General features: G+C 48.4%; 1 protein-coding gene and 1 long non-coding RNA gene across 3 annotated transcripts in view; one reads left to right on the forward strand and one right to left on the reverse strand.

Annotated features, from left to right (window-relative positions):
- The window catches only part of RUNX1 (RUNX family transcription factor 1), a 228986-nt gene extending 210163 nt beyond the window's left edge, over positions 1 to 18823 (reverse strand). Inside the window, exons 1-2 of one of the 2 annotated variants that reach the window (XM_039857650.1) lie at positions 18658 to 18823; positions 18339 to 18456 (exon numbers count right to left, since the gene is read on the reverse strand). In XM_039857650.1, coding sequence (XP_039713584.1) covers positions 18339 to 18396 — 58 coding nt within the window. In that variant the 5' untranslated portion in view covers positions 18397 to 18456; positions 18658 to 18823. The remainder of the gene's footprint in view (positions 1 to 18338; positions 18457 to 18657) is intronic. The other variant, XM_039857649.1, reaches the window with a different exon arrangement.
- On the forward strand, positions 16729 to 18624 carry LOC120598671 (uncharacterized). The gene is made up of 2 exons (XR_005651693.1): positions 16729 to 16993; positions 17651 to 18624. It is a non-coding gene; the product is annotated as an uncharacterized LOC120598671 (long non-coding RNA).
- Positions 18824 to 19504: the final 681 nt, after the last annotated feature.

The following is a 19504-nucleotide window of genomic DNA, read 5'->3' on the forward strand; positions in this document are numbered from 1 at the left end:
ACGCAGAGGAGATGGGGAAAAAAAATGGAATATGGACCCCGGCTCACCTGTCTGCTGTATAAATTGGGGAAGGAATTTCTTTTTGTTAAATATGGTCTCCTTGAAATCTAGATGATCAAATCTATGAAGCCAAGGATCCACCATCCCCAAATGGTGGATCTCTTGGGTGGCCTCACCCCACTGTGCCTTCTGCTCCAACTGGCTTCCCCTCTCCCCCATTTTGCCTGGCTGGTGGCCAACTCAAACGCCCAACTCCAACCAAAGTTGGAGAAAATTTCAGTGTATTACATACGGCAGATTCAAAGAACGGTAGCATATCAATGATTTCGTGGAAAGCTATAAACATACCTCCGTTTTAATCCTGACGCAGCAGCTAGGATTATTGGCCATACAAACTTGGGTTTTCTTTCTTAACCTCTCTAAGCTTCAGAATTCTTATTTTTGTTATCCAAACTCTGAGCCCCTATATTTTCACTTTCAAAGTCAGCATAACGATATTAGCTCATAAAGCATTGGATGGGTAAGTGGAATAATGTGTGGGGACCACTGGGCGAGCCTGGTTCACAGTGGGTGCAAGGAACCCATCATTTCCTGCCCCTCAGCTCAGGTGTATTTCCTGGATGAATGCTTCTGAGTGCTTCAGACTATTCCTTGCTTCAGACACTTCCACTACAGTCCCACGCACATGCCCACTGTTCTTCCTCGTTCACCCCACTGCCCTCCAATTCTTAGCTTCTCTCTTAAGGGAATCTTTTGGCCTCTGTAGAAAGGTTTTCCTTCTCGGGCTTCAGACATATCCCTGTTGAGTATTTGGTCACCCTCCTCATCAGGTCTGTGCACATCCTGACTCTGCGTTCAAGATTCCTGCTCTTCTCTCTTCTCTCCAGCCTTCGATCTGGAGTCTCCCAATGCTCTCTCCTAGCTTGACTTTTCATGCTGGGTTCTCTCGTCTTCTATCTGCCTTCTTCTTTTCCCTCTGATACTCAAAGTCCTTACGACAGTTTAGACCATCTGTTTAAGGCGACAGCTCTATTCTCCTCCACATATACAGATTAGGATCCCCCTTTATAATATGAAAATGCCATCAACAGATCCTGGAGCATAAAAGGCCTTAGAGATTCATAAGTGACCACTGCCATCATAAGACTTTTCTGGTCTTTCATTTACCCTTTGACAGGTCCTTGTTCTGAAGACATGTACAATTATTTTTGCAACGTTAGAGGATGGAGCGGATAGCACTTTCCAGAAAGTGAAACACAAGGGGGAATAAAGGGCAGCAATATATCTCTACAACCATAACACTGGTGGATGGATTCTCAGTCACTTCACTATTCACATTGTGGGCCTGACGATTCTTTGCCGTGGGGTCTATGTCGTGCATTGTAGGATGCGCAGTAGCATCCTTGGCCTCTGTCCTACCCCCCACTCATCAGTTGTAACAACTGAAAATGTCTTCAGACATTGCCGAATGTGCTCTGCGGGCAAAATTACTCCCTCGCCTCTCACCCTATCCTTCCAGCTAAGAACAACTGATTTAAGATATTTGAAGGTGATAAGTAGAAAGAAGAAAATGGGAAGAGCAAATGGGAAGGTCTACTTCGGCAAGAAGTTTCCCAGATATGATGTAAATAAATAAAAAAAGAGACTGGGAGACCAAATCTTAAGAAAAAGTATAACATTTACAAAGATGAGAAAGCACTGATTTATTCAGTCAGAGGATCCACTGGGGAACATTCCCAGATAGAATAAAGAATCAGACCCTACATTCACAGACTCCCTCTTTGATGCGGGCATTGACTATGGGCAAAGGTGGGTGCTTCCAGGTGACTATGGTCCAGGCCTGGCCGAGGGAGATTCAGGTGTAGAACGACTTTTGAGGAAATGATCAGGGGTGATTAGCAACATCAGATCCTATCATCGTTCACCAGACACTAAAGGTCTCGGAATGGAAAGGGAACATTCACGTACAACATCACCTGCCCAGCATTTCGCTGAAGGAAATTTTCTTCTAAATTGGGTGGTATGGAGAGAGGGTGCTGGGCACAATGGGCTAGGCATCCAGCAGGACAATACTTGTGCCCACTCAACTTCCTGAGGCTTCACCGTGATGGGCAAGACTGAGAACTTAATGACAAATCTACTGTAAGTTATTTCCTAAACCTCTTCTGTTTTTTCCAGTAATTTCCTTTTTGAACAGGAAAACAATGGTTAAGTTTGCTTCCCCTCCCCCCCCCAAAAAAAACGGTCTCTCTGAACAGACAACAGAGATAGGGGGCATTTTTCCTGTTCTTTGTTTGACATCTTCAAGGTAACCCATTGGGGAATGGGCTGGACCTCATTATCCATCCTGCGAATATGAACTCTCTTGGTCACAGACATTTATTTTTCCAAAATCCAATGAACTAGGGAACAGGAAGAAGTCCTTTGACTGTGCTGTGTTTCTCATATGCTTCTTGCACACTTGCCCAGCCTCCCACGAGGGACACCCACAGGACTTCCAGCCCAACACCGTTTGGACAGAAGTGGAACCAGCTCCATGCCTCCTGCTCCTCTTTGCTCTAATACCCCCACATACTTCTTCTTGTTCTTAGCTGATCACAGGAGTTTAGGGGGAACCAAGTCTGCTCTCTGCTGTGGTTGTGTGGGTGGAGAGACGACTGTGGTCTCTTCTGCTCATACCCTTTGGGATTTTTACACCTCAGCAGTAAGCACAAGGTTGATGGAGCTTCGTCCACCTATTCACCTGCCCTCTGTCCATCCATTCACCCATCCATCCGTCCATCCATCCCTCCATCCATTATCCATCCATCCAACCATTAAATATTTACTGAGTGCCCGCACCCTGCCGGGTGCTGTGAATAAAGAAAAAAATGAGACTTGAGCTTATCTCTCAAAGAACTCAGGTCTCTGGGAGAACATACTTATAAATAAAATCATTGAATTACATTTTGGTAAGAGCTGTGTAGACATATGAACTTAATAAATAAGAGCCAGAACTAGAATGTACCACTGGGCACCCTAGAAGATTTGGTCATCAGAGCATCACCTGCTGCTTCAGGACGCAAACAGATTGTGTCCATCCACGTCTATGATGGGGATGTGGGGAGGCCTGCTCTCTGTTCTCTCAGCACCCCATGCAGACACACGTCCCAGCCATTGTGACCTGCACAGTGACTTCCCTGCATGGAGCAAGAGCCCCGCTGGGTGGCTGTAATGACCTTGTTACCAGAAATTATGGGAGCAATGGAAATTGCGCAAAGAGCATGGAGACGTATCCTCCCGGAGGAGATTTGAAAATAGCATGTAGAAAAGTGAATTGGGATTTCTGTAACTTTTGACTAAATCTTCCGGGATCCGTAGGTCCTTGAATCTGTCATAATCTGGTCTTTCTGATTACCTCTCTTCTAGGATTCAAGAGTCTTCATCAGAGACACGCTGACAATCTCATTTTGAAAAGGGAGGGGAAACAAGTTATTCAAAATCAGGCACTGGAAGAAAGGGTTCAGAATTACAGCGCTATGCTCTTCTAATACAGTTTTTATTTAAAGAGTTAAGGGTTCTCTTACAATCCAATCACGGTCCGCCATGAGAGACTAAGATCACTCATCTGAATTTATTCCAAAGGACATGAGTACCCAGTCACAGCCTCTCTAGAAGACCATCTCTTGAGAATATACAGTTTCGTGGTTAAGCAAGAGCTCAAGCTCCAAAACCAGGCTACAGTTGAATTCAGCTCTGCCACTTCCCAGCCATGTGACCCTGGACAAGTCTCTTGGCCACTCTGTACCCCACCCATCCATGTGTAAAATGAGGAGACTCGTCGTCCCCACTGTATAGGGGACAATGATGACAGGAGTTCCTATTTTATAAGGCACTTAAAACAGGGCCCAGCTATATAATAGTGCTTGTTTAATAAAACCTGACATTCCAACCATGCTTTCTCATCACTTCCTATGGGCTGACTTCTTTCTTTTGAATTTTAATCATTGTGTAATTAACAGAAGCCACCCGGAGACATGGCTCCAGGAGTACCTGATCTTCAGTCCTTTGCCCTAGATAAACTATTGACATAGAGTTAACAGGCCCCGCTTCTTCTAGGAAGTGGTCGCACGCGGTGCATTAATTCTTTCTTGTTTGTCCTCAACAGACTGGAATCACGAATGTCTTCGTTTTCTGGTCTCGCTATGGAGATAATGGCCGATCACCCTGATTTCAAGGCCCCTGCTCATGGGCTGTCAGTTTTTGTGGACAGCTTGACTCGTGTTAGGGAATCGGGACGGGAGCAGGGGTCCAACTATGTGGGAGGGACGCAAACTTGTTGGAAAGGGGGAACAATCACCTCTTTCTTATTTTCTTAGCCCCCAAATAAATGGGAAGCAACAAAATAGTACATTGATTCCTAAGGTTTCTGTGGCACAGCGGTTCTCAAATAGGGGTGATACGTCCCTCAGGGGGCATTCGGCAATGTCTGGAGACATTTTTGGTTGTGACATCTTGGGGAGGTGGTACTGCTGGCATCTAGCGGGTGTGGGCCAGGACGCAATGCACAGGACAGCTCCCCTCTACAAAGAATGACCGGTCCCCAATGCACAGAGCTAATGGAGGACAAACTCTCAGCCTGCACAATGCCTTTCACCTAGAACCTCAGAGCTAAAGGCTCTCAGACGCATGCCCCCTCAGGAAGTGGAAGATTATGGTGCAAGCCAAACACAGCCAGAGCCGGGTGGCCGAGTCAGCCCGAGGCGCCTCCTGTCACCCTCTGTGCCTCATCTCATACACCAACCACTTGCGTCCAGCAAGGAAAATGATCCAGTCTGCAACGTTAGGTGTCGATGTGCAGTCACATGAATAACAAAACCGGGATTCACTTTTGGGGTTTGGTTTGCCGTACGGTATAAAGAGGCAAATGGAAAAATCAAGCAGAACAGTAAGTAGCTAATGAAAAAAGTCAAATCAGGCGGAAAGAAAAAGGCATGACAACAGGAAAAACCGACTTTCGGTTTCCTGGGTGTCAGGCAGCATCCTCATATTCCTAACTTGGTCCCCACAACAGTCTTTGAGGTGAGCGTCCTCGTTAGCACACTGTTCAGACGAGGAAGGAGCGGCCCAGAGAGGGTAAGCAGACTGCCCAAGGCCACTCAGCGGGAAGGGCAGAGCTGACCACGAGGCCACCCCCACACCACGACACAGGACAGGAGTGACACAGGACCGGAGCGGGTAAGCCAGAGGGAATCTGGACTCCTGCTGGGCCCTGCCTCCTACAAGCCGTGTTGCCCAGGCTGCTTTTTAAACTCATCTTGGTTTCATGTTCCTTTTTAAATTTTTATCAAATGGGGATTAAGAGCTGTGCTTATCTCGCCAAGTTTTGGATTCTAAGAGATAAAGGAGGCGACGTGCCCTGCGCGTTGTAGGTCCTTGGCGAATGCTGGTTGGCTCTTCTCACTGTGATAAGCAACATAGTAACTTCATCAAAGTTCATTAACTTTAACGAACAAACCAGAATCCACCCCAAGAGTAGGAAGGACACATGATGTCGCTGGGCACTGAGCCTGGTGGTGTAGGGCCCCTCCCTCGCACCCTGGTTCGGTGCTGACTCCAGGTCCAGGGGCCTAGGCTCATGTGTGGCGATGGGGGTGCTCCCCACTTCCTACTCCTTCAGGGGAGTGGTCTTACTGAAAGCAGAATGATGAGCTTGATCCTAAACTGCACTGGTTGAGGGGAAGCCTGAGCCAGAGAGGGAGACCCCGGTGGGCACAACAGCACTTGGGGGACTCACCAGAAAAAAACCAAGGCCTGACTGAAGGTCAAGTGGAGATCACTGAGGGAAGATGAAAGACAGAGGGTGGGAGGTGGGGCTGGGGCGAGCCAGGCCCTGGGGCGTATGCAGATGGTGCTAAATAAGCATGAAAAGGGCGTTTTCTGAGTCACAAGGATTCCCAAAATATAATCTCCAGTTAACATCATAGTTTTTACTTCCTTGTCAATTGCACACTCTGAAAAAGGAAAGCAACTCTTTTGAGGTAACACGGAACCGGGAGCTTTATTAGTTTATTTTTTTTTTTTTTATTGCAGAGAATAATTAGCTTGAGCACCTTTTAATTTGTTCCCATTAAGATGTTTGCATAGGAACAATTAGAGGCTGGCGGCTCCCTGAGCCCTCAGTGAGCTGGGGACTCTTCATGGCTGCCAGCCGGCTTTTGTGGGGGGGATTATTACACCTTTTGTCAAGCAGGGCCCCAAACAGAAAGGGAAGGAACTTTCTGTGACTGATATAACTGACGGTAGAAAAACCAGATGAAAAACACCTTTCCTACAAATAAGGTTAAAAAGAAAAAAAAAAAAGAAAGCAAACCTCACACCCGCTTACTGAAAAAGGGATTCATAATGACGTCGGAGCACTGGCCATGTGGACTTTTGAAATTACAAAGGTTTCTGCAGAAGGATGGAGGAGCTATTCTCAAAGGGTCACCAGTGGGTGGGTCTCTAGATGTGCCACACCTGTGGTGTGGAGGAGGGTCCTGTGTGTAGGAGGGACTGAGGCCACCTCTTGCTGTCACAGCTGAATCAACTGCTTCTGGGTAGAATTTTTATCTCAACCGCAGGCATAATTGGATGTGAGCGTTTGTTGGGAGCCTCACTGAAAACCCAGGCCAAGGTCAGGGTCATGACAGTGCAGGTTCCCGGGGGTGAGACTCCTTGACTTCTGAAGGATGGACTTAGGTGGGAAGCTTCTGATTATCAGTTGTGTCATTTTGGGAGTTCTTAGGACATGGGTCCCAGGATATGGACCAGATAGGGCAAGAGAGGCATCTAGGACACAACGTGTAGGGAGGCACTGTCACTCAAGGTCACTCAAGGTCACGTAAGGGCAGGGTCGGCCTCACAGAACCCTGAGAGTGAGCACCTCCTAAAGGTTTTCCAGAAAGTACCTCGCTGTCTCATCCTCACCTCACTACCAATGGACTCCCAGACTGATAAATTAAGACAAATGGTAGTTTGAGAAGAAAGACTGCAATGGTCTCTCTTCACTCTGCCAAGCCAGCATCTCACCATCATCTTGGGAACAGGTGATCCCGATGCACGTTCGAGCTGGAATGCCGCGCGGGCTTAGCGGAGCGGCCCTATGGCTACCATGGGACCAGTGATGATCTCTGTTGCGGTGCATCTCTGACGGAGAGGGGAAGGCACTGATACTGGTAGTAGGGACTTTTTCAAGCCACTGAACGTGTCCAGAGTCCTGCAAACAATACAGGATGCGCCCCGGCTCGAAGCCACCTGAGGTTCAGCCCTCCGCAGTGCCGTTTGCTGTCCAGGGGCCTTGGCAAGGCTCTAACTCCGTAAGACTCAGCTCTCTCACGTGTCAAACCAAGAGGACGGTAACACCCTCTCTCCTCCCTATAGGCGGCCGCTGGGCTGTGCAGCACAATCGCCCCCATTCGGACCTGGCTTCCTCCTCTGCTTAACTTCCAGCAGGTTACCTGAGCTCCACGTGCCACGCTTCCCTCAGCGAAATGGGATTCGTAATGAGAGTTCCCGCCCGCAGCTTCCTGCGAAGGATTTCACGAGCTTCTGCAAGAAAAGGCTTGGTGCGGGGCACACCGCTTGTCGCGACGATCACTTCGTATTCGTGAGCTCGACCCTCTGCTGAGCAGCACTAAGGTGGCGTCCGCACTGCTGCCTGGCAAGGGGACCCACGCTTCCGTCCCACCGCCCTCCCCGTCCCGTGTTCCAGGCCAGCAGAGCTTTCTTCCCGCCATGGCCTCCATTCCGCGCAACGTGGGGCGGCGTTTTCCACAGTTGACTTGCTGTGTCCTGTGTGTCCACTGCTTTATGTCCATCATCCCAGATCCTCCTGACAGCCTTCCAAAGTCAGAATCACTGTGCCTACTTTACAGGTGACGGGGGGAACCAGCCACCTGACCCCATAGCCCTTGGCTCCTTGCTCCCCGCCCACTCTGGTGTCCCTAGCAGACAGCTTGCAGACAAGGACCGGGTGGTCAAGAACGCACGATGACCTTCCGGTGCGGAGTTTATATTTAAACATCGATCGAAGCCTCCGGGGGAAGGAATGAAGGCCCCCTGGCAGAAGCTGACTCTCGGTTAGCAAGACAAGAAATGTGTATGTATCTGGACTTTCTAAGCCAAACTGCAGTATTCATGGAAGGGCAGGGAAAGGCCATCACGACTTATATTTTCAGTTTTTAATCTTATTTAAGTTCTGTTTTTAGGGATGTGTTTTATAATGCACATACTATAATTATATCCTATCAGTACAGTAGTGCAGGCAGGTTATTTATATATACATACAGACGCACAGGTTTGGGGGTGTACTAATTAAGTTTTACTTACATGTGACATGATCACAGTAGTTTGCAAATTACTGCCCTGACATCCAGTGGTCCCTGCTCCTCCTGGAAACAGCTTTTTCAAATTCAGTGCATCATGGGAAGAAGAAGGCGCATTGGGTTCTCTAAGGTGTGTGACTTTTCAATGCTGGCCTCCACGTGTGTGTGTGTGTGTATGTGTGTGTGTGTGTGTGTGTGTGTGTGTGTGTGTGTGAGAGAGAGAGAGAGAGAGCACGCAAGAGCTTTATTTCTCCTGAGAAAGCTATGAAAATCAGGAGTGCTGTGAGGACCTGCATCTCTGATGGGAATTGTAGTCTGAGTTCTGACCTTGCTCGAAGACAGCCTTTTCCCACTTCCCAAGGGCTCCTCTGAGAGCAGGAGGCTGGCAGTCTTGACCGAGGCTGTCTCTGCACCCCTCTGCATGAGCACGCACATTTGCTGTTCTGGTTGTTTAGATTTCACCAGAGACTGTCATCAAAACCAGCCTGGTTAACCATAACGTTGCCCACGGGGTACAGCCGGTGCATGCTGGGTGCTCACCTAAGGGCAGCGGTAAGTTCATGGGTGACAGAACATCGTAACTGAACCAGGGCGGTGGAAGCTCTTGTCAAGACGACTTCACCCCTAATTTTCACCTAAGGAAACTCTGAAGGGCTGTGGGCTGCCTGCAAACTGTTCTGCTTAGTGTTTCCCCATACACAAGGAGATTTACCTATAAGGGCTGTGGTGTCTCAGCCACGCGAAGAACGATTAAGGAGAATTGGGAGAGGTGTCCACTAATTATTCAGACTCTTGAGTACAATCAACCACCTAAGTCCAGCGTCTGCAAAACTCGAGGGGGCAGGAGCCAAGCTGACCCAGTTCCTAGTCCAACTCAGGCAGTGCCAGCTGTGGGACCTTGGTGAGTGACTATCTCTGGTGCCTTTAGTCAGAGAGTTATCTAAAATCACTCTGACCAAAATAATAATATATATAAAGTTATATAGTTTCAGATGCCAACTGAACTGTATAAAACTATATGTGTGTGTGTGTGTGTGTGTGTGTGTGTGTGTGTATAAAACTATATATAGAAAACATACCCACACATACAACTTAGAAAGCATCAAATAGGACATTTCATAGCTCATACGACTATAGTTCATTTGTTATTCAAACAGATTCATCCACCTCTCCGATACAATTATCTCTTTGTTTTGAACATAACCTAGAGGGATGCATATGGGAGGCATTGCTTTTTTTTGTTTGTTTGTTTGAAGTAATGATGTATGCAGTAGGATGATTGGCAGTTGAACAGAATTTCCATTGTTGGCATGATACTTCTTTATACGACTCCACACCCTTCGCAGTCCTCATGTTTGTTTAAGGTGGTTTAATAATCGTTCCTCTCCTCTAGGACTTTGAGAGAGTAATAGTCATTCTGATCTTTCTAAACAGTGGATTCAATATAATAAAATAGCAGAGAGAGTTTCTGTTCAAACCTGTCAATGCCTATGTGATTTTGTTTTGCCCATTCCCACCACGTTCCATACGCCAGCACTTAAAAGGGCTGAGGCAAGAGAGCAAGCTTCTGAAGGATACGGCTACTTTTCCCCCTTCTGTCGTTCCTCCCGACCTTCGCGTGGGTTTTACGTGTCTATGTGCAGTTTCAGATTTTATGAATTATACACTTTCAAAGTGGGTTAATGTCAAGTTCAGCTGTGACTGTTAGCGAGGGAAACGGGGCTGCACAGATGCACAGATGCAGCCTGCAGATGGTGGGGAACGAGGGGCTTGGCGTACGCAGTTCAAAGTGCAAACAGAAGCTGGGCAATAAAGTGCAGCGAACTGTGGTTGGCATTAAAGCCGCTACTGGAAAAATGGCACCCCAACTAATGTCTTTTAGTTAATCTCCGCTCCCTTTTGAACATTTCAGAGCTGTAATAAAAAGTAAACATCAAAGGCTCTACATGTTAAAATGTTTTGCTTAGAAAAAAAAAGAAAAAATGGCTCCTACATTGAGTGATGAGAGGGCAGCATCGACCACATTGTCAGCCTCCCTTAAAGACTCACCCCACAATGGCGCGTGGCCACGGACTAGCGTGCAGTGCGCTCAAGATTCTGGCGGTCGTTTGTTCTTTTTAACTTACCCCTATCTGGCAAGCTGATGACTGCGATATTTTCTAGATCTTTCTTTAGGGTCTACTAAACACTATCTGAAATCTTACACATTATCAGAAGAACTCGAGGGCTGATCAGGAGCAGTGTAGCTGCCAAGGAGAGATGGAGACGGAGCCTGCTTTGTGGTGGTGGTGCTTCCAGGCTCTCTTTGATTTACCGCTCACATCTTTCCATTTCATTCTCCATCAGAGATCAGAAAAGACTATGGCTCCTTCTCTGACTCCTTTTCAGGAGCCATGGTCTTCACGGAGAGACATCTAAAAAACTAGGAGTAGAAGCTGGATGTCTGGCAAAGAAGGTAAGGCATAAGCTTTGCAAAACATCAGAGCCACCTACGTCTCTCCCCCAGTGGACATGGTGTCAAGGCTTGACGCGTTGAGCTCTGGACTTAGAATCAATTTGGCATGGGCCGCGAGTTTACACAAAGGAGCATTGGTCTTGAAATCAGCAGAGCTGTTGAAGAAGCCCAACTCGCCAACTGAGATTTCTATTTTTGGTGACTTTGGGGGCCTCTAAAATGTCGGGGAGAGCTCACTGTTTAAAAAGAAGCCCATCTGAAAATAAACGCTTAAGGACCAGTGCCATACACAAAGTCAACGGTTGTCTAAATGAACACCGATCTTGCAGCCAAAGTGAAAAATTTATATTATTTCTTATTTCAGGAAAAACACAGAATCTTTTTTTTTTCTTTAATGAGGCATTGACTTGCAGGAAGATCTATCGACAGTCAGACTCAGGAAGTAGACAGGGCCAGTAATTACAAAGCAAAAGTAATCTGTAACTTGCGGAAACACAGGTGTGAATACGTGTTCTATCTCCTAGATAGAGGCTTATTATCTGGTTGTCATATTCATATCAAAGATAAAAACATCTTTAGGTTAAAAAAAAAAAAAGTTTCCCTTAAGAAATTCTGTAGAAAGGAATTCTCTTTAAAAAAACAATTTAAGGTGTTGGGCCAAGAGGCGTTGGGAATTCAAAAGGGTGGGGGAGTAAGAAAAAGACCCAGGTCCCAGGTACTGATGGAGACAGCACCCCCAGCCGGGTGTGGTGCCCTTACACTCGAGGCTGTGCGCTTCCCCGTTCTCACACTACGGAAGAGTCCAATGCGATTCTGGGCCTCGACACTGAAAGCAGGTGTGACCTCGACTCCCATTTAACCAGCTCCCTGCCCCACCCCATCCAATTCTCTGCCTGTTTCGCTTTCAGTAAATCAAGAACAAATATCCCTTCTCCCACCCTCTAGCATCCATCTGCAACTTCCAAGAAGGACCAAAGGAAGAACTCAGACTTTCTCTGCATGTGTTTTCAAAGAACCACTGACACGGAAAACAAATGAGACACAATATTACCGGGAAAGCACAGTTGGCCTAGAAACAGCCTTTGCTGTCACGGCAGGTGGCCCACTGGGCTGCATGACATCCGTCCCAACCATTTTCCTCTCCGCTGTCCTCTGCTCTAAGGGCTGGAAAGTGACGACCCCATTGTCCTAGGCACCTTCCAGCCAGGTCTGGCCTACGAGATATGTAAGGAGAAGCTTGCAGAGAAGGCCTTCTTCTCCTGAGTAGAAAGACAGAGCCCCACAGGAGAAGGGTTGGAGGCCTCCCATCTCCTTCCTGCCTGGACAGATCTGAGGCGCGGGCCAGCTCGCCACAGGTGCAGCGTGATGGAACCTAAACGTAGTAACATCCTGACCCCACCGTACCTGCCTGGGGCTACTTACTCCTGAACCGTCTGTCATCTGAGACAGACCCATGTCTGGCTGCTTAAGCCACAGAGGTCTGATTTTCCTTTCTGTGTGGTCTGCAGCCAAACGTAATTCTCACCGATTAAATGCTAGCAAGAGCTTAGGCTCATGTCACTGTCATAAAAGGCATCGTTTCAATTGTCTTTCGGATACACAGTTTATTTTTCCAACTTAGCTGCTTCCTTCCCTTCTCTGGCATCCTTCGGTGTTATCAAGAGAGAGGGAGAGAGGAAGAGAGAGAGACAATCCGAAAGCCAACGGAGTACGAGAGTCATCGCTCCAGCAAAGACGGAAGTCTGTGCAAACCGGGAGAGGGTCCAAGCACACTTTTCCAGCACGTGAAAGGTGACATGAGGTTTCGAACTCTGTTTAGTGTTCAGGAATCCCCCGAAGCACTCCCTGATTATGTTCACGGTCTGCAAAACTCTTAAAAGAAATGCTCCCTTTCTAGTACTCTGGGGCGTCACGGTTATCATTTTTTTTTTTTTCTGGAGGGAAAACAGGCAAGAACAACACGTCACTGGAGGCTTATTTTACTCAATCAAAAGGCTAACGTAGGCGATTGGTGGCACCCAGGAGAAGGGACAGGAGAGCTCAAGAAAAAAAGAGTTACAGGAAAAGTGTTTTCGCAGCTTCAAACATCTGTTTAGGCAGCAGAGAGGCTTCTGGAGAGTTCTCTGAAGAATGAGAATTGGAAAACATGTTCTGAGATGACGTGGGAAAATGCTTGGCACACATGCGTGAAATGGTAGGATAACTATTTCCTATCAGAAAATTAAGTAATAAAAAATTGCCGCTTCGTGTCATTAAACTGGGGACATGTGCGATGCGTTTTGTGACACCGCTCTCTGAGGGGTTCCGAGAGGAACTTTGAAATCTGGAGGCAAGCTCCTCCAGAACGTTATGAGCCCCTTTCACGTGACGCAGATGAGACACAAAGACATCGAATGACTCATCTAGGTCACTAGGAAGTTACCTGAGAAGCTGAGAAATTTGCTTCAGTTTCCTGTACAGGCCCCGCTCCCGGCCCCAATGCGGCAGGCAGCCTGGGCTGCCAGCATTTCTGGGCTAGACAAGGGATGTGATCAAAATGTCACTGAGGGTGCACAGAAGTGGGTTGTCCCTCAGAGCCCAGAGAACCTGTGCGTGGCTCAAAGGGCAAAATGGCTTTTTCATTAAGAAGGGCCTTTAGGAAGATAAAGCTCCACGTGGACTCCCGACGGGGAGAAACATCCGTCCAGGCATATGTCACAACGTGCCCCAGTTAGCCTCGATGTTTTAAAGCTGAACGCGTCCAGTTACATAAAGAGCCCTCTCTCTTTCGCCGTCTTCGTTATGGAAACTTACAAGGAGGGGAAGGATGACGGGAGGTTGAAAAAGCCGATCTACTTTACATATTCATCAGGTGGGCTGCTTTATTGACCACCTCCCATCCCCGCTGGGGTTCCCGCCCCTCTACCTTCGTCCAGGTGTCCCCCACCTCCGCCTGGGCCACCCTTCCCTCTCCTCCTGGTTTCTAACCTGCACACCATCTCCTTCCCTAACCCTCGTGTTACTCTCCTTAGGGATCCTCCTCCAGCGTCCTCCAGGGCATCGCAACACCTTGCCTAGAGTGGACAGAGTTTGACCAAGTGACCTCTTAAATAACTGAACATCAAGAGCCGTAGCTAATATCTACCGCGCCATTTTTATGACCTTGCGAACCATGTCACACAGCTATTTAATCTGTCCATGCGGCTACTTTAAAGACAGGTCCTACTGCTCTCCTTGTTTTATAGAGGAGGAGACCGAGGCCCATGAGGAAACTCACTTTATGCTGTTTGACAAAAGCCAGAAAAAGGGATAGGAAAGGGAAGGCCACCCTTGCAGACCGCCGGCCCTGCCGTTGCTAGTAGTGGCTGCTCTCATTCACTCTGGAGCTCTTTCCTCTAGACTGACACTCACCCGTCCCTGGCTTCTCTGTGAAAGTTCCTGCGCGTGGTGACCCTGGAGCCTTCCTCAGCCCCAGCAAAGGGGCAGGTCTTTTCCGAGCGCAAATTTCAGATGTATTTCAAGAGAACAGAAGCATCTCCTGGCTGCTCATTTGCTTCCGAAACCACTTAACAGCTTCTTGCCGTTTAGATCCTGGGTCAGCTGCTACTTCTGATGAGGCTTCAGCTCCCGGCTGCTCGAGGTGCCTGCACTTGGTGTGTGGGCAGGCGTGTGGCTCCTGTGGACAGCTTTCCACCCGCTTTGGTACTGCTTCTAAGGGAGGGTTCTGAACGACAGGGGCACTCCCGCTGGAGGAAGCAAAGCCGCGGCGGTGACTTCTTTTGGGAGCTGCTTTTTGCTCTTTTAAAACTTTAAACATTTCCAAATGGCTTTGTCATTTTCAAAGCGTTCTTAGCGTGTGAAGGGACTAAATGGCAAAGGGTATAATTATGAGTCGAGATAGATTTTTAACACCTTTTTTTTTTTTTTCTTCTCAGTTTCAAAATGCGTGGGTGGTTTAAGAATGCGAGGGGTATTAAGGTCTGACTCTCCCACACCCAGCAGACCACCTAAGAAAAGTAGAGTTTCCTTGTGGGACAGGGGGAGTCAGATTTGCTAAGACACCCTGCAATGGATTGAATTGTGTTTGCCCCTAAATTTATATCTCGAAGTTCTAAATTCCAGGGCTTCAGAATGTGACCACATGTAGAGATTGGGTCATTACAGAGGTAATGAAGTCCAAATGAGGTGATGAGGGTGGGTTGTGACAGAATACGACCAGTGTCCTTATAAGAAGAGGAGATCGGGACACAGAAATGCACAGAGGGAAGACCAGGCAGTGACAGGGAGAGAAGACTGTCACCTTCAAGCCAAGGAGAGAGGCCTCAGAAGAAGCCAGCGCTGCTGACCCCTCGAAGCCCTTGAGATAATAAAGTTGCGAAGGACTCTCAATGCTTCCATAATCATGAGACAATCCATTTCCGTCATCCAAGCCACCCAGACTGTGGGACTTTTTCATGGTGGCCCAAGAAAAATAATATGGATTTCACACTGTGTCCGATACCTGGATTAGTCTACGCCCTTTCCGTGACCTTAAATATTCAGTGGAGCCAGAAGGAGCATCTTCACAAATATTTTTCTGGAAACAGCGGCAAACTGGCGCTCACCGAGACGCCCACTTCACACGCTCGGCCGCGAACGTGTGTCTTCTGTAATTCCCTTTGAAAGAGGCCTCTGAGAGCAGGCGGCGCGAAGCGTCAGCCTCGCTGAGATTTCTACCTGTGGTTCTAGGAACTCCGAGGCATATTAGCATTCAGGCTTCGCACAGACCACTAAGCCACTTCTAAGAGCAAGGCTACCTGAGGCGTTTTGCAAAACTCCGTCTGCGCCCCTGCTTTCCCCCTCCACGCCCACCGCAGCTCTTTGGGGGTGACATGCTGCATGCAGCTCGCGGCGGGACCCGAGTCCGGGCTCTGCGAGAATTTCGTGACGTGAAGCCTGCGTGACGATCCCAGGGAATTTTCATCCCGTCTCGTCCTCTCGCCTCAGCGAACGAAGCGAGAGCTCGGTGCGGCGGGGCAGGACAGAGATGGCATTCTCTGTGGTAGACCACACGCGTTTTGCATGCCAGCCTCGCAGACTCTCACTTGCCTCGCTCAGAGAAGGCTCCAGATCGATTGCCCGGTGAAACGTTTGAATGGTGGGTTTGGTCCCACAGCTCTCTTTCCCCCCAGTTTCCCCATGGGTATCTCGCCCAGAGTGGATTTCCTTCTGCGAGAACTGCATGGACTGATAAAGCACCATCCCAGGCAGAAAACAAGACATTTTCCCCTCTAGCTGCGGCTTCGGATGGAGCACATGCTATGGATTACAGGCAGCAAGAAATGACCACAGCCTCGAGCGCGGCTGATGGCCGGGCCACGGAAGCAGAGCGAGAACTCGGAGAGAGAACGGTGTGCTGGAGAGGATGCTGACCGCCCAGCATCAGGCGCCGAGGCCATGTCCCAGATGGTACCCAAAGCAATGACATCTTGCCACCCCTCCAGCCCCAGAGAGAGGTGCTAAGGTTTCTCTTTGGATCTCTGAAATGAAATCTCAAGATGATATCATTGTGTTCGAGATTATGAAAGGCCCTGAGTTTCTTTTACCGAGAGGGAGGGATGAAAAGACCTTTCTGCACCAGTCCTTCTGAGTCTGGGTTGGGGTCTTGGGCCCTTTGCCCACTGCTGCCTGGAACACTAGCTGCTCCTGGTCCCCAGCCTGAGGCGGCAGGGTGACCGTCCACTGGGCGCGGGAGCTGTGGGGCTGTGTTCGGGGCCAGGGTCCTTGTCTTTCCCGGTGTCTGTGCAGGCCATCAGGCCTCCCATTATGTTTGCTGGCTGACCGGTATGGACAGAAGGCAGGCCAGCACCACACAGCAAAATCCAATCTATTGCCCGGTGAAATGCTTTGAAATTTCCTGACTCTGTCTTCCTGAGTTGATAGCATAGGAAACAATAATTGTTGGGGGGAGGGGAGGGTGTCGAAAGCAAGTAAAGGCAGGAAGATCTCTTTTCTGTTATTTTACACATATTGCTTCCTTCGCTTGTGAGCGGCCCGGAGGAAACACGGAGAGAGAGCCGATCGCAGCGCCTCGCCACCGGCCAGCGCCTCTGCTGAGCCCAGCGCTGCAGCGGGTGCGTGACTCACACGGAGCATGATTCAACGTCACCGAAAGTTCCTCAGCTGCCCGTGAAAGAAGCGCTCGAAAACCCTTTAATTTGAAGCTTTGAATCGGGTAATGACTTGCTTTCTTCCCCTTCTCCTCAACTCCTCCCCCCACACCCGAACGCGCACACGCGCGCACACACACACACACACACACGCATCTTTGTCAAGTGTTTAAATTTCAGGGACCCAGCAACACAGTGACTCTGGGGCATTCACGATAGCATTTGTTGTGACAAAGTGGCTGGCAGCCCTCTGCATTCTCCTGCTCACTTGGCTGTATGAATCAGTAATGAGTCACAGAGACTATTTGGGTGCGTGCAAGAGTTCGTAGCCAGCAGATTCATTATTCCCCCGACCCACCGCACTCCGTCCCGGCTCTGCCAAACCAGCCACGCTCCACAGGCGACAGCCGAAGTGCATGCCCGGACGCCGTGCGACACCTCCCTGACATCTTCGTTATTTTTGTTGGTTTAAGCACAGCCTTCTTTTCCCACCAAGATACACAGAAGGAGCATGCACACACACACACACACACACACACACACACACACACACACTTTCACACTCACGCTCACCTCTGCAGCTTTGCACATTTCGAGAGGCTGGTTGCAAAAATGCAGACACGTTTTCCACACTAGCTGCTCTCTCAGGAATCCTGCAATCTAATGGCTTAAGTTGAGACAACGTATGACTTAGGAAACTTCTTTATTCCTCTTTGTGACAGAGACCCCTCCCTTTCTCTTGAAAGATGCCGGCTGCCTCTTTCCACCGAGACCACAAGGAACAACACAACACAACCTCATCCCGGTATTTTCGACCTAGACAAATCTGCCCAGCTCCTGCATTCTCCGCCTCTTCGGGACAACCGGGTGGCCACTTTGTCCCTGAAGTCCCATGCCATGAAGTCCAATGCCCATCTGTGAGCCTACCTCCGCCTCCGCCTCCGCCCCACGCAGGCACAGCCCTCCTGGCCGGCTGTGCATGCGCCTCTAAATCCCGGGGCAGGCTGGAGTGTGGCTCAGACAGCACGCTGAATTCAGGAGAACTCAGCTGCTGTCATTCCGGGCAAGGGACAGCAAAATAAAACCCCGAGAGCTACATGAAAGCTTTATAATCTCCGGGACTTTAATCAGGAGCAGCCAAACTTACTTGTACTTGACAAAGTTTTCACGCACCGACTGAACACTTCGACAGCTTAACTAAGTATTTATTAAAACATTTCTGAAGAGCTGCCATCTGATGAATAAGTAATCTAATAGCTTTGTAACCATACGCCCGAGTTTGAATGCCTCCCACCACACAGACGGGGAGGGGATCGGCCGGGTCCATCTGCACCGAGGTACAACAGGCTGCCATTTCATTATCTGCAAAGCCGAGCTAAAGTAGATATTAAAAGACCAGCGTGTACTCACCTCTCATGAAGCACTGTGGGTATGAAGGAAATGACTCAAATATGCTGTCTGAAGCCATCGCTTCCTCCTGAAAAATGCACCCTCTTCTGAAGGCAGGGGATTCGATGATTTCTTTTACCTTAGGAATGAAAACCAAGAAAGGTCACTGTTTTAACCTCACCCTTAGCCATGGTTCCCGACAACTCTCCCCTCCTTCCCCTGCCTTTGGTACCTCTGGGGCTCCCTGAGCCCTATGAAAGATGTACCTTTGCGAAAACAAATATTCAAATTGTTAAAGATTAAAAAAGCGGTGTCTTGGCTGCGGGTTGATGATGCTCACCACTCTGTGAAACCCTGTGGTTTGCAGCCAGTGTGATTCGTCCTGCTGCTGACCACTGTGTCGAGCTTAGACTCCTGACACTGCCAGCCTCCCCAACTTGTGGTTCTGTGGTTGTTTATGAGGCCCAAAGAAGTTTTCACACAACCCAAATTACAAATTTAACTGTTCCCCTTTCCACAACTCCTCTTAATTGGTTCTTGCCAATCATGTGACCTCCAATCATGTGACCTCCATGATGTCAATTTTTTTTTTTTTTTTTTTTTTTTTACTTTCTGAGCAAGGCCCGTCTTCCCTCCACCTGCCTCCCCCAGGCTGTGCAAGAAAATAGCCCAGTAGACATTGCAAGAGAGCCACTGCAGAAAAAAGTGACTCAGTCTCTTATTATACCAGTGGTCTTTGCCGATTTAGTACGACTCGGGTCCTGCTGTTGTTATTTGTGGTTTTTGGAACTACCGATTATTTTGATTAAGATTTCATTGCTGCTTATTCAATAGTAATTCTACCCTGGCATCAGGCTGCCGCTCAGACAGGCCGTGGATCCCATCTTTTGAGGTGCTGGGCATCAGCTCTGGAGAATTCAGCTCCTGGGCAAGATGGTCACGACGTAAATGAAACTACAGAAGGAAGAAAAGAAAGAAAAGGAAACATTTGCATGGGAGTCTGACCCCTGAAAGGGGCTACAACTTATGATATTCTAAAGCCTGAAGAAGAACAGCATTTTAATTTTGTGATGAAAAGACTGTTTTAATAAAACCAAAATATATAGTTTTATTCCTCCTAAATGGATGTCTTCGTAGTAGAGAGATAAAATCATAGCGTTGTCTCTCTCTGCTTCTCTCTCTCTCTC

Source organism: Pteropus medius, unplaced genomic scaffold, assembly GCF_902729225.1.
Source record: "Pteropus medius unplaced genomic scaffold, Ma_sr-lr_union100, whole genome shotgun sequence".
NCBI lineage: Eukaryota > Metazoa > Chordata > Mammalia > Chiroptera > Pteropodidae > Pteropus > Pteropus medius.